Here is a 14,894-nt window from a genome sequence, read left to right on the forward strand (position 1 = left end):
GAAAGACCAATTCAACACTTTCTGCTGTACGTGTACATGAAAATCGTGTTCTGGGTGTTTTTAACAAATTCTTGTGGCCTTTTTCTCACTATTGAGGACATATATAAATAAAATGATACTGAAAATGACAGTTGTCAGTATTTCTTTAATCGTTGTGAATCAAGACCAGACAAAAAAAGGAAGATTATTGTATTTGTGACAGTTTCACATTTCATGATATGTGTTAGGTAAAAGAAAAAAAAGAAACCAAAGATAGACAGAAAAGAAAAGAAACAAAACATGTTTTTTAACTTTTTTGACATTTCTTCTAAGTGTAAATGTCTTTTTGGTCTGATACAATCTACAATTTCGTAAACAAGATAGTAAAAATTAAATCAAAAAAGTTTGAGGAAAATAATTTTTATGCATTTTGAATGTAATTTTTTTTTCTCGTTTTTATTTTATTATGTGAGGGACCTGTGAAGTGCCATCAAACAGTACTTGTTAGAGAACCACTGGTAACCCATTTGACCACATATAAAGGTCCTGTGACCCTACTCGTTTTGTTTTTGTGACAGCAACTTTGGTAATATGTAGCCAATCTTCCCAACAACGCTTACTTGCTTGATGGATTTCCTTTGATTTTTCCGTGTGATTTCAAATACATGTTCTTGTTGTCCAGTTTGCTATGTTGTGAAAATAGAGCAAATAAGAGGTGTATTTCACAGAGAAGGAAACTACAGCGTCCTCCTTTGTTGCGACACAATGTGGCCTTGTTAGATGCTGTGATTTAAAGAAAAACTGCCACTGAATCATGGATTTCACTGGATTTCATTAATTAAAACAAAACTATATTTCTATATCTGTTTCAATCCCCACCAGCTCTGATCCAATGACATTTCAGTTAGATTGTTTTTTCTATTTTTGTTTTCTTCTCACACTTTTACTCATATTTTTTGAGTCATTTATCCATTTCCACTTCTGCTTTTTATTACTTTGCTTGATGGTTATGTTGAAATAGTTAGGATTGTGATGTACTGTGTAAACAGATGGGGATTTGTAGATAAAGAAGGGGCATGGTTCTGAGAGCACACTGTTGACCCTTCTCAGGCTCACAGTCCCAACTCAACAAAACACCTGTTGTAATGCCGACCTTCCTACACACTTACAACCACATTGGTTGTGAGTTCATTCATTCATTCATTTTCTATACCGCTTTTCCCTTTCGGGGTCACGGGGCTGCCGGAGCCTATCTCGGCCACTTTTGGGCGAAGGCTGGGGATGCCGTGGACAGGTCGCTAGTCTGTCGCAGGGTAGAATATCCACAATCACACGTCCATTCACTCTCACAGTCATATCTATGGTCAATTTAGAGTTGCCAATCAAACTATGAAGCATTTTTTTGGTTGTGAGTTGTCTATCAAAATCCTACAGGGAAATAGTATTTGAATCACATACCTAATGTGTTTGAGATCTACCAGTGCTTCAGAATGTCATTTCAAATTGCTGCTTTTAGCTTCTATTAAAATATTTGTCCTTTACGTTATTTACAGTATGTTTATTTGTGCACTTACAATGCAAAGAACATTTTAAATGTAAATATAAAGCATAAACGTTCTGAATCAGCTGTGGCTCAGATGTTTTCCTGTGTCATGAGAGCACACAAAGCAATGCTTTAGACTTTCCTTTTTGAGAACAATAATACTTTTTGTTAACATTCTGGAAACATTTAGATCAATTGATGAATTCACATTTTTAATAGAAAGATGTTTTGCCAAATCATTGCCAGTGTCTGTATGAAACTTAGTAGCTGAATCCTGTCTTTTTAAGTTGCTCATGACTTTTAGATTGATCTTTTCAGCCTATATGGAGCTTTTCCAAAGGACAGCATGATGTCACATTGATTGTTTTTCTTCACTTATTAGAATAAAAAGAAGCAGGAGGTGGTTAGACGTGGAGCACTCTGTCTTTGATGTTTTTCAGGCTGCGTTCAAGCATCAATTGCACAAAAATTATGACTGAATCTGCTTTCATCAGGCCCTGACGAGATGTAAAGCCGCACAAGAGTGTAAGACACAATAGTCATAGTGTGCTTTGCTTGAGATCACACAACACAATGATGCCACCATTTTCCATTGGAGGCCACCATTCTGTTGTAGAAATTTCACAAATGTCTATTGTTTTAACCAGGTCTGCAAATGTAGTAAAGGAAAAAATACAAATAAACTAAAAGAAAATGCTTTTGATGAAAATGAATTAAAAGGGAGGAAAAAGTAGATTTTTTTGCAAATAGAGTCCATCATCACGTTTAAACATCCCCATTAGGTTTTCTCTTATTCCAGGTTACTTTCAGATAACATTGTACACTTGTTAATTGTGAAGTTTGCCTGATGACATAAAAGAAAGATGGGTTTCAGTTGGCTTAAATAAACATCAGCTGATGCTTTTTTGTGAATTGTTTGCCTCCCATTAAAACCTACCGACAATGGGACCTCATGAGAGCAGGCACATGTGGCACACAAAACCCTGTAAACACAACAGTATGGGACCAGTCCAGGTGCTGCACCAGCTTTTGTCAGAGTTTAAAAGGCAGCAATGCATTTTGACACACAACGGTTATGTCTCATCCTCTGTTTACCCATAACTGTTTGTTTATACTCTCCATTCTTTTGTGTGTTATGTGCTTCATGAAGTCATCACCCTGGGCAAATGTTCTGCACAGATTGTCTGAAATGTGTCATGTTATATAGTAGTTGTTTGTATGGTGATGCCATATTTGTACAAAAGGTCGAACAAATGTGTTTTAGAGTGGAACAACTTACATTTTTAGCTCTTGTAACTTTCCTGGATAGATATAGTTGTAATAGTTATTGGTATGTCTTTGTGTGCTACTGAGGCATGTTTTCTTGAACTGAGATTATTTTGTGATTGAAAAACTTCTTACTTTCTTAAGATTCTGTTTTAAAGACAACCTAATTAATACAACACTTTCAAAACAGCAGCAATTGTCCAAAGTATGGCAGAACTGTTGCAGTAAAATGATGTTTTCAGGTCCATTAAAAATGGAAAGGATGGACCACGCCTAAATCTTTGTGTGCATTGTGAGATTTTTCCTTGATAGGGGCAAAATGTTTTATCTTGTTGCTGCTTTCAATACAGATCCTGTGAAACTGGGTTATTTTTGCTTTACATGTGAGAAAGTGATGATGAAGCTACAAATGTTGATGGGTTGCAGAATGGTGTGATGGCTAACAGTTGGTTTGCAGTAGAAAGCAAGAGGTTTCCCTCTTAACAGAAATCTGTAAGATCACTTAAGAGATCAGGGACTGATCTCACTGCACTGTTGGAATAAAAAGGGCAAAGACATGAGCAAAATATTAAACAAGTCATTTGCAAAAATCTGTGGAGTTAACATTTTTTTTTACTACAATCTCTGGGACTGTGTTAAGAAATAACACCTAGGATTAAGAAGGAAAAATAAGTTTTGTTTGCTTGACTACAGACGTTTAACCTCTTAGGACACAAGATCAGATTTGACCTTTTATACATGTAGTCACAGGGCCCAGTTAAGCAGAATGAACTACTGTGGTAACATACAGTAAATGTCCACGCATGTGGATGCCAGGTCTGAGGAGGTTACGTAACCACAACTGGCACTGGTTTGTCAAACTGGTCCAGGGTAAACCTCAGCTAATGCATGACAGCAGCTTAAACACAGCAAGTGTAGAAAGTGCTCGGCAGCAATTTTCTCTGTCTTTAGCCACAATTCTAAATATTGGAAAATAATATTATCAAACATATTCAAGAAGAGGATTTGCTTTAGGTAAATTTACAGGAATTTATTTGATAACATTTGGACAAAACCCCCAAACTTTGTTCAGGTCTTTTGTGTTTTTATGATCTCTTTGTTCAGATTCAATTTATTACCCGTATAAGCAAATTACTACTCTGAGAGAAAAGTACATATTCACAACAATGGGAGAGTGGACGTGTGATGGAAAAACAGCGTGGAGGGCATTTGTTCAGTGCGTCACAAATTAAGGGCGTGCTCCTCACAATGAGGTCTATATAGTTGTGTGATCTCTGCATCTCCAGAGTTCTTTGTGAGGCGGAGCAGATTCTCTGAAAATGCAGGCGGAGGAATACAACCGCAGAGGTAATCACAACATCCTTTCTTCTACCTGCTGTAGTTGTGGTATTGCTGTATGCTGATAATTGAGCAACGGATGAGTGAAATAAATCTGATGCCCTGCACAGGTAAGGAGATGGTGGACTACATCACTGAGTACCTGAGCTCCATCAGGGATAGGAGGGTCATTCCAGATGTGAAGCCAGGTGACACGCAAAAGCTTCTCCCTGACTCTGCACCCACTGAGCCGGAGGACTGGGAGAGTATCTTCAATGACATTGAGAGAGTCATCATGCCAGGAGTGAGTTTCCTACTGTTTTTGTTCTTAATTAAAGGAGTCCATTTCTTTTCTTTTTTAAATAGTTAATTAAGTATTATTTTGAGCTGGTGTTTTCTAATGTTCCTGTGCAGGTGGTTCACTGGCAGAGCCCCCACATGCATGCCTACTACCCCAGTCTGACTTCATGGCCCTCTATGCTTGGAGATATGCTGGCAGATGCAATAAACTGCGTTGGATTCACTTGGGTAAAAAAAAAATCAAAATTTTCTTTTAAAAAATTACAAAATTGCATTCACATCAAAACGGTATGGTTTTGAACAGGCTTCCAGTCCGGCCTGCACGGAGCTAGAGATGAAAATGATGGACTGGTTGTGTAAAGCACTGGGGCTTCCCTACTTCTTCCTCCATCACCATCCTGATAGCAGAGGTGGAGGTGTGCTGCAGGTATGCACCAATGTTCAAGTTCTATTTATATCCTTCTTGCTTTTGAACTGAGAAAGTTTTGTTCCTCTGACTCAGAGCACGGTCAGTGAGAGCACACTGGTGGCTCTGCTGGCCGCCAGGAAGGACAAAATTCTGCAGCTGCGAGCTGAACTGGACCAGGATGTAGATGACTCGGTCCTCAACTCAAGACTGGTTGCTTATGCTTCCGATCAGGTCGGTGTCACGACGTCTTGCTCAACAGCTTCCTGAAAAAGTAAACTGAGAGTGGATTTAAAATGTCTTTTGCAGGCTCACTCCTCAGTGGAAAAGGCAGGTCTGATCTCTTTGGTGAAGATCAGATTTCTGCCTGCTGATGATCAACTGTCCCTCAGAGGAGACGCTTTGAAACAAGCCATTCAGGAGGACAGGAGGAGAGGACTCGTGCCCTTTATGGTCAGTAATTTACATTTTTTATTTAATACAGGTCGAAATGAAGCTGGAGATGGGTCTTTATATGAAATCCACGAGAACAAAATTTTGTAGACTGTTAAATTCTGCAGGCAATTAACCCTTGTGCTATCCTAAGCACTTTACCATTGGGAGTTGGGTCATCTAGACCCACTAGACAGTGCTCTGAACCTTTTTTCTTCAATGATTTGTGATCTTCACTGGTGTCTATGGATTACATGAAATCTTTCCACCTTTATCCACCTTTGTCATGGTAGGGAGAACACGTCAATGTAAGGGTGGGGTCATAGGATAGCACAAGGGTTAATGATGAAACAGGTGCACTCCTTCTCTATGCCTTTTTATGTTTTTGTCAGTTTTATTTCCCAAATGGTTTTTTTGTGTCTATGGTTGAGTTTCCACAAGCTTCTCACACTGTCTCCCAGGAATTTTGTCTAAATTCTCTTTCCAGGACAAGTAAGTCTAGGTGAGCTCAGTGGGTCTAAGATTGTAAAACTGTGAACTTGAGTATAAATCAGAGGTCATGGCTCTATTATCCTCACTTTGTAGTTTTTAAGGAACCATTTGCATTCATTTTGGAGTTTTCTGTCTCTAGTTATGTGCAACTTTAGGAACTACAGGAGTGTGTGCCTTCGACAAGCTCTCTGAACTTGGTCCAGTCTGTGCGTAATCCAAACTTTACTTCCAAAAATATTTTCTTCAAAACTGTGCAGTTTCTAGCTCATACCTGAACCTGCCTTAACCTTCACACAGGTGAAGAGGAGGCCCTCTGGCTTCACGTGGATGCTGCATACGCCGGCTCCGCCTACCTCTGTCCCGAGCTCCGCTGGTCTCTGGAAGGCATTGAATTTGCGCACTCCTTTGTTTTTAACCCTTCCAAATGGATGATGGTTCATTTTGACTGCACAGCCTTTTGGTGAGTTAGAACAGCCCCAAACCGCATCTTCAACACATAGAGAGAAATCAGATCTACACTGCAAAAAAGGAATCATAAACAAGTAAAAAGACCTTTGCTCCAAGAAAAAATGTATTAATTTTTGTCTTTCAAAAATATTTTAATTTTTTCAAAGTTTTTAAATGCAAAATGAGTAAGACAAAAATGTCTTAGTGACTGAATTTATTTTTCTTAAAATGAAAAATTCTTGGTCACTTTTTTACCCCATTGGCAGATTTTATTTTTTGCCTAAGTAAATCTGCCAATGGGGTAAGAATTTTTGCCTCATTCTAAGGGGCTTAGTTTTGCAGGGCTGGATGATAAAGGATTCATTTAATGAACAGAAAGATTTCTGCATATTTTCCTTTCTTCAGGGTAAGAGACAAATATAAACTGCAGCAGACGTTCAGTGTTGATCCGGTTTACTTGAGGCATGAAAACTCACAGGCAGCCACCGATTTCATGGTACTCTATTACTCTCTAATCACTAAATAAATCAAAAGTTTAAGCGTTGCAGTTTATTCAATGGTTTCATTTCCCAGCACTGGCAAATTCCCCTCAGTCGACGATTCCGATCCCTCAAACTCTGGTTTGTCTTACGATCCTTTGGACTGAAAAAACTCCAAGCTCATATCAGACATGTGAGTAACATTTTGCTTTATTTTTTGCAAGTTAATTTTTAAAAAGCCCAGAGTTTTTGTTTTGGATGAGGTCATATTATTTTCTTTCTGTTTCAGGGGGTTGAGATGGCAAAGCTCCTGGAGTCTCTCATAAAAAGTGACCCAAATTTTGAGGTTCCTGCACAGAGGCATCTTGGCTTGGTGGTTTTCTGTTTAAAAGTATGCAGCACAATTTTGAGCTAGAAACATGTCAGGTTGTGCGTGAAGCAACATTATCTTATCTTTAAGATGTACAAATGCCCCTGTCACGCCTTGTTCAAAGGTGAGCTAGATGAATGCAGTTTAGCCTGTTTAGGTAAAGGAAAAAAAAAAACCTTCCCTGAGTCATTTTATGTCTTACAAAAAGTTGAAAATGTTTATCTTTTTTATGTCCTTCTAGGATGGAAATGCTTTAACCCAAGAGCTCTTGAGAAGATTGACAGGTTATGGTACCATGTATCTCATCCCGGCAGAAATCCATACCAAACGCATCATCCGATTTACCGTCACCTCCCAGTTCACCACTGCGGAGGACATCCTTAAGGACTGGGCCATCATTTCAAAAACAGCTTCCACTCTGCTGGCGGAAACAAAGGCTTCAAGTATTTCTGCTCAACCAAAACCAGGGAAGGATGAGATGATAAGAACAGAAGACAACCAAGGGCTCCATGCAGGTGAAGCAGCTGACAAGAAAGACAACGCAATTAAACAGCTGGAAAAAATTCAAGTGGATCTCTGGATTGATAAGGCTTGGAATCGTCCCAGGAGACCAATGCGTTCTCTGAGCTGCAGCAGTGAACCCCTGCCATTGACTTACTTTGGGTCAAGGTATAACCATGACTGCGAAGCACAGTCTGGCTTTAAAGACACTCCTGGTGGAGCCTGCATGTCATCATTGACAGGGTGTGGTCCTCTGTCTAAGATTCCTGAGATGCCTTCAACTCATGTAGCAAAGCAGGTACCGAAAAAGCTGACAAAGTTCTACAGCGTGCCCAGTTTCTGCAACCCGTGGGTCCAGTGTGGTCGGCCCCAGCTGTGCTGCCCCGCAAAGGCTTTCCAAGCGTCTCAAAAATACTTGTCCGCGAGCAGCAGAGCAAAAAACTGCATTCCCAACCCTCCTGTTAGCAGCAAGGCGCCCTGTACCACTCCAACCGGAGACTGCGACTGCAGCTGAGCTCCTGTAAAGTCCCTGAATGCACCAGATCCACACAGTTATCCAGCAAATTACTTTATTCTGCTTCTGCACAGGCGGCGCTGTCTTTATGAGAGTGATCATCACTAAATGACTGAAACATGTGCTAAAACTTGTATTTCATGGTATTTTTTCTTTTAGTTGTTAAAAAGGTATTTTCCTCATAAAGTCTTTTATCAAATTTTCCTCACAAACTGAAACCCAGTTTATAACGTGTGTTCTGCATATGTGTACAGAAGAGATGTTTTGAATTATACCTATGTTGTGTCATCCCAAGCCAAAAAAAAATCTATATATACAGTTGAAAAAAAATAAAAAAAATAAATGCTAATCATATTCAAAGCCTGACTTTTCCCTCTGAAATGGAGTCGAATATTTCCTGAGTCATGGATATGTAGCTTTCGTTGTCTTCCAGGAAGTACAGGGGGTCCTTGATGGTAGCGGGATTGAAGCCTTCCTCGGCCAGCTTCACCTTCATGTGCTTAAACGTTTCAGTCACTGACAGAGCATCCTATTATGCAGAAACAGAGTTATTAAACCAGTGAATGGGACATTTATGTAAGTGCCAGGTGTTCACTCACCTGTATGCGTATGAAACGTGGCCTGGCGTAGCCGGGCAGGTTGCTCTTGACACACTGATATATAGCTCTGCCATCAAACACCATATTTTCCTTCAGCTTCAGGGCAGCCATTCCAATCCTTCCCTCATGTCCTGATAAGTCAAGAACAAGACTTGGAAAAGTGCCTTCTCTAAAAATTAGTTAGATTTAATAACAAAACAGTAAGACACGTGTAATTTATGGACATGAAACAGCAAACACATTATATTCAACCCTAAACAATTGCTGTACCTGGCACTTTCACGCCGTAGACATTAGCCTCCTCAACAAAGTCCACCATGAGCAATTGATCTGCCACCTCTGTGGTCGCCACATTTTCTCCTTTCCACCTGATTAAATGGAAATTACACAAAATTCAAATTTGTTAAATATCTGGAGCATTTTCTGAACAGTTTAAGTTCTACTACAAGGAAAACATAGTTTTTAATAACATGTCCTTGTAGCGTTTTTCTGATGATGGAGGACACACATAAAGATAATTAAGCTTAAAAGTGCATTTCTGAGTATTTCTTTATTTAGACCTTTGTGAATCAGAAGCATGAAAAAATGCTGATGGAAAAAGCTTATAATTGTTACATAGTAACTGCAATCATTAGGTTGAGATTGTGAGGGTCTATAAGCTGGTTGTAGAGTGTCTACAAAGGGATGATGGGAAACGACGACTTAATCCACACCAACAGTCTAAGAGGAGAATTACTGATAAAAAAAAAAAAAAAAACTCCTGCTGCTCTGTAGAAACTGTCTTAGAAAATGACAAAGGTTTTTTGATTTTTGCTTAAAACGCCATAATCATAATTAAAAAAAGCACTGGGAACACTCTTAGAATAGTTCAAAAGACGCTTGGAGTGGGACTTAAAGTTTTTTAAGGCATTATTTCACAGAAAGCAGAGCAGAAAAAGCTGTTTTTTGAGGATCTATCATATCAGGTGTTCAAAATTGTATTTTACATACTGAGCGGTTTATTGTTTTTGCAGTAAGGGCATATGCCCAAAAAGATTATGGAATAGATTTCCTTTAACTAAATGCAATATAATACAATAAAAACAGAAAGCAACTTAACTAAGTTAATAAAACCACTATGCCTATTATAATAAGGTACTTTATCTTTGAACTAAGCCATTCTGAGAACCTGTAAGTGTCTCCAGTGCGGTCCTGGAAGTAAACAAATCCCTCGCGGTCTATCCTCAAAAGGTCACCGCTGTTTAGGTAGAGGTCTCCTGTCACAAAGACATCCTTCAATATCTTTCTCTCCGTCTGCTGCTGGTTGTTAGCGTAGCCAACAAAGGGGGTGGCGGCTCCTATCATTGAGACCAACAAGCCAGTTTCCCCTACAGGTCAATGAAATAAACACAAAGTGAGAACAGGTTAAAAAAAAAAAAAAGGAGGAGGAGCAGTGGGAGGACAAGAAAAATCGACCTTTTGGGACTTCAACACAGAATCCCTCTGCGTTTCTGAATGGCTGCTCTTTCTCCGTATCATATCTGATGAGGGCGTATTTATTTGACATCTGGAAAGCAAGTTTTAAACAGATTTTATGAAAACAGGCGACGAGTGTTGGGCAGATGCTGACAACTCTCAACCTGACCTTCAGAGTTAAAGATCCTTTCATTTCATCTCATTAAACCATTTTGGCATTAAAAATCAAATTTACTGCTTAAAAAACACTTTAAATTAATGAAATTGATAATTAAAGGTAAAATATCTAAATCTTTTACAATTTCTATAACATAAAGAAAAACCGATTTCTGTGATGTGATGTTGGTTTTTTTTTTACTTCTTCTCTTTTTTCAGTTTTTGTTACCTTGATACACTGTAGTGATGATTACACATTGTGCTCACGATCCTTCTGTTTAAACATAGTTTAAATGTTGGCTTTTGAGCTACTTCCAGTATTTACAGGTCAGACACATCTTTAAGTGTCAAACAGCCCCCTAAGGCCCTGAAGGACTACAATTCCCACCTTCAACAAGCTACTTCAAAATAAACAAACAACAAAAACAATTACTATGACAATTTATGCAAAATCTTCCCAACTACAGATTAATCAATGATAACAAATGGAAAGTTAATGCTGACTATAACTACTAAATCAACTGAGAAATGCTATACAGTCACACAGTTTTCTCTCTCTCACGCAATACAATTCATATGGAAAAATGGACACTCCTAATGACTAACATTATAGCACGGCTGTCACAGATTCTCTGCATCTTGGTCTATCTAATCATCGTTCTACTTGGAGACCTGTCTTCATTAACAATTCCAAAGGCAGAAAACATTTTTGTAAAGATTAAAGTTTAGTTTTAAGAAAATAAAAGCAAGATAATGGTGTGTTGGAGCCAGTCTGTGCACCTCAAACGTCTTTGGAACTTTAAAAGACTATATTTCTGATTTTTGAACTTTTTTTCTCTATAATTGTTTTTTTTAAAAACAACTAAAAGAAACTGCATGAAAAAACGAATAAATTCAAGACAGATTTTAAAATGTTACCGCTTATACTTATAGTTCTGCTAAAAGACCTGTCTTCATCAACTGTTCCAAAGACAAATAAACATTTTATTTTTAGTTTATTTTTTCTAAAAAATAGTTTATTTTTTAGAAAAACTTTCTTTCTTTAGTAGAAAAATAGGAAAATGTTTCAGTGAATTATTGTTTATACCTGCTAACTAATTGTACTTTTTGAAAAACTGACAACATCGACATTAGTAAGAAAAAGTCTAGGTTTACTTTCTAGGTTTAGGTTAAATTACAGTAAAAAAACGGACTTAATTATTATTCATGATCTCCTGTATACCTTGAACACTTTGTAGCCTACATGTATAATTTTAAAACCTGGCATGGAACCATTATTTTTCTGAGGTTTTCTTTTACCTTTTTATAGGTTTAGCCTGTCTAAGCATAGAAAGCATGAAGGTGTAAATCAAACCCCCCCAAAGTATTTATAGGAGTTCAGTTTAACCAACAAGTTAGCTGAAGACATCAACAAATTATTCAAATTCCTCACTTTGTGGAGAAAGTTCTCTCTACCCAGAGCTCCAATTTTTCCAACGTAGTTGATAAAGCCGATATTTGCTTCGGTGGCTCCATAGCATTCGCAGATTTGAATGTTTCCGAAGCGTTCCAGGAATTCAGCCCAGGTGTCCGTCCTTATCCCGTTACCAAACGCTAGTCGCACATTATGGTCCTTGTCATTGTCTTTCTAGTTAAAGAAAATGGAAACATATAGGACAAAAATACTATTATGGTCAGAGTGGGCCTTTAATAACACACTTTTTACAGTTAAAGTTATAAACATCTGGTGTGATGCATACCTTTGGCATGTTGCAGAGGTAACGCATAATCTCTCCTATGTACTGAATGACAGTGATGTTGTATTTCCGACAGTCATCCCAGAAGCTGGACACTGAGAATTTACGCTTTAAAACAAAAGTGACGCCTGGAAAAGATGTTTTACCAGAGCTCAGTTCATCCTTGGACTTTAGTCAAAAGAGTTTCAAATAAGACCAACAAAAAACACCTTTCGACCTGTAATTTACCTTTGTTGATTCCTCCACAGAGTCCCATCAGAAAACCTGCGGTGTGGTAAAGAGGCAGGTAAAGGTAGAAGATGTCGTCTGAGCGCACACCAACCATTTCCTGAGCCAAAGATGCTGACCATGCCCTCTGGTGGGTGATTATGGCAGCTTTGGGAAGCCCTAAAAGATAACACAGCTGTAATAGGTAGATGATAGAAGGCGCTTTATAGTTGTCAATCAAAGCCTCTGCAAACTATGAAACACACAGGATTATAGGTCAAGGTCAGATAAAGCTGTCAGATTACCTGTGGTCCCTGAGGTGTAGATGTACAGTGCAGGACTCTTGTGGTGAATGTTTGCCCTCAGCTCGGGTGACAGAGGCTGGTCTGACGCCTCCTGAACCTTATGAAAGAGGCTTTCAAAGCCATCTGCTTCAAGATGATCACCGAGGACAAGCACACGGATGCCCTGCTCCCTCAGCGTGGGTAACACCTCCTCCACAGCTTCCCTCAGGTCTTACAGACAAGAGCAGGAAAGTTTAGAAGGAACTCTCTCAACGGAATCACTAAATCTTTATTTTAAGGGCATCACAGCAATAAAGTAAAAAACAAACCAAATGCTTTCTTAATAAACAAGCCTGTAATGAAATCACTGAGGGGTAACTAAACATTCAGTAATCTACAGACAGTGGGATTGTTTATACCAAATACAACAAGACATTTTTTTGCCTAAAAATGACTTGTTTTGATCGTTTTTGATCTCCTGAACCTAATCTGGTAAGAGAGGTTTAAACTCTGAGTGTCAAGAGTCAAGAAGTACTTTGCTTTCTGATAGGGGATTCATTTGAAAACTAATCCAAGGTCATTTGAACCAAAGGTACAGTTTAACCACATTTTGAAGCTGTTTACACAGAGGTTACTGCATGTATGGAAAATCAAGAGTCGCATACATTTTATTTTCAATTTATATTTTTAAAATAGATTTGACATTGAATGCTAAAATGTGTTTTTAAACAATTTTTCTGTAAAGAAATAAAAGAAAAACACCATTTAATATAGTCTTATTCCTGCTGTAATTTCAAATTTTTAGATTTTCCTTATGGCTTAACTGCTCTTCCACCTTCTCATGTTGGTTTGGTTATGCTATGAAAATCTATTAAGTTTTTTTTGCAGCTAGTTTATTTAAAAATGCAATCCTCTTTAAAAAAAAAGTCTCTTTTTGGCATCATTCTATTTCCGAGACCTTCCAATCCTCTATACATTACTTTTGCGTGTTTTTGGGCTGGTGGCCTCTTCCCACCCCTCAAAAACATGCTCCATGTGGGTTAATTAGTTACTCTAAAGTGTACCTGTATGTATGAGTGTGTGTGGTAGTGGGTGCCTGTCCAGGGTGTACCCCACCCTCGTCCAGCATTACAGCGGGTTAGAAAATGGATGGATGGATGATTAAATGGTTAAAAGTGCAAGTTTTTCTGTAAATTTTGAGCAAACTGAAATGTATTTTTGCTCCAGTTCTCTTATTAGCGGAAGCTGGAATTGATTTCAAATTAAGCCGCCCCCTTACACTAAAGATAAGTTATTAAGAAGCAACTCCTAGCCTAATATTTGTTTCAGTGTGACAAGGTGTTTTCTCCAAAGAAGCCACTGGGGGTTTTCAACCCCCCCCCCCCCCCCCCCCCCCCCCCCCGCTCCCACCTCCGACCTTGTCCTCCTTTTGGGACACCACTGTGCAACAGTGCAATAGTTTATAATAGTAGTAATAATGTATAGCTCTATAGGAGGTTCTGTCCTAATAACAACTGAGTGAGTGAAAACTTGGTTCTTCACGAAATAAGATTTTTGCAGCTCCTCTCTGCATCTCTTACCAGGGCTGGTGATGAGGATTTTGGCTCCACAGCAGGAGAAGCAGTGCAGCAGAGATCTGGACCGGATGTTGTAGTTCAGCAGAGCCGTCACGCAGCCCAGCTTGGCCAAAGCCAGCCAGACCCACACGAGCAGGGGCTCGTTGCCCAGGAACAGCGCCACCGTGTCCCCCGGCTTCAGCTGCGCGTGCGCAGACAGAGCCCGGGCCACCTTGTTGCTCTCTGCGTCTGCTTGTTTATAAGTGTAGGAGACATCCTCGAAAATGAACAACTTCTTGTCTGGATGCTTCGCTACTCTGTCCAGAAAACAGTCCAGAATGCCGTAAAAGCGCCTCTTTATCTGCCCCAAACGGTAACCCACGTAAAGCGACTTGATTGCGTAATTTATGTCCGCCAACAAATAGGGGTTCCGCAGGTAAAGAAGTGCGGCCCAAAGTGCTACAACGGTGCACAGGACGTACGCAATCATTGTAAGCAGGCAAAATGGGTCAATCCAGCTGCCATGAGACAAGATCCAGAGCACCGACGGCAGTTAAATCTCTGCTGGTTCCGCCTCTTTGGACTTTGCTCAGCCTTCTCTCTCCTCCACGGTAATCACTAACAGACCCACAGGAACATCCCAGAAGCACGAGTCCAATGTGTCTCTGACTAAATAAACACAGGTGGACTGTTCACATCCTCAGGATGGAGGAGACACTTTCTTTTATCTACAGAAGTCAGGCAACTCATCTAAAAGTGGAAGTTAGATTCACTTAAATGTTATTTATAGTTTTTTTTTTTACACAAAACATAGAAAACTCCTATCTTACCAAAGAGAAACAATAAAAAATAGTA

General features: G+C 39.1%; 2 protein-coding genes across 2 annotated transcripts; one reads left to right on the forward strand and one right to left on the reverse strand.

Annotated features, from left to right (window-relative positions):
• The first annotated feature begins 336 nt into the window (after positions 1 to 336).
• On the forward strand, positions 337 to 8,119 carry hdc (histidine decarboxylase). The gene is made up of 11 exons (XM_020712614.2): positions 337 to 4,409; positions 4,520 to 4,633; positions 4,710 to 4,832; positions 4,908 to 5,045; positions 5,121 to 5,264; positions 5,875 to 5,941; positions 6,033 to 6,195; positions 6,588 to 6,678; positions 6,756 to 6,854; positions 6,951 to 7,052; positions 7,273 to 8,119. The coding sequence occupies exons 1-11, from the start codon at positions 4,185 to 4,187 to the stop codon at positions 8,044 to 8,046; spliced, it is 2,040 nt and encodes a 679-aa protein (XP_020568273.1). The 5' UTR covers positions 337 to 4,184; the 3' UTR covers positions 8,047 to 8,119.
• LOC101155585 (very long-chain acyl-CoA synthetase) lies at positions 8,085 to 14,717 on the reverse strand. The gene is made up of 10 exons (XM_023953272.1): positions 14,064 to 14,717; positions 12,505 to 12,714; positions 12,221 to 12,379; positions 11,996 to 12,120; positions 11,689 to 11,883; positions 10,101 to 10,191; positions 9,814 to 10,012; positions 8,916 to 9,013; positions 8,646 to 8,776; positions 8,085 to 8,575 (listed from the first exon to the last, which is right to left on the reverse strand). The coding sequence occupies exons 1-10, from the start codon at positions 14,527 to 14,529 to the stop codon at positions 8,402 to 8,404; spliced, it is 1,848 nt and encodes a 615-aa protein (XP_023809040.1). The 5' UTR covers positions 14,530 to 14,717; the 3' UTR covers positions 8,085 to 8,401.
• Between the last annotated feature and the right edge of the window lie 177 nt (positions 14,718 to 14,894).

This window comes from Oryzias latipes, chromosome 3 (genome assembly GCF_002234675.1).
Source record: "Oryzias latipes chromosome 3, ASM223467v1".
Classification (NCBI taxonomy): domain Eukaryota; kingdom Metazoa; phylum Chordata; class Actinopteri; order Beloniformes; family Adrianichthyidae; genus Oryzias; species Oryzias latipes.

Excerpts from the sequence above, each read along its gene's own strand:
- hdc (XM_020712614.2), top strand. The coding sequence starts at position 4,185 with ATGCTGATAATTGAGCAACGGATGAGTGAAATAAATCTGATGCCCTGC. Across the intron at positions 5,265-5,874 it reads GAGGACTCGTGCCCTTTATG|TTATGTGCAACTTTAGGAAC; the intron begins GTCAGTAATTTA and ends TTCTGTCTCTAG. Across the intron at positions 7,053-7,272 it reads TGGTGGTTTTCTGTTTAAAA|GATGGAAATGCTTTAACCCA; the intron begins GTATGCAGCACA and ends ATGTCCTTCTAG.
- LOC101155585 (XM_023953272.1), bottom strand. The coding sequence starts at position 14,529 with ATGATTGCGTACGTCCTGTGCACCGTTGTAGCACTTTGGGCCGCACTT. Across the intron at positions 12,715-14,063 it reads AATCCTCATCACCAGCCCTG|ACCTGAGGGAAGCTGTGGAG; the intron begins GTAAGAGATGCA and ends CTTGTCTGTAAG. Across the intron at positions 11,884-11,995 it reads ACCTCTGCAACATGCCAAAG|AAAGACAATGACAAGGACCA; the intron begins GTATGCATCACA and ends TTCTTTAACTAG.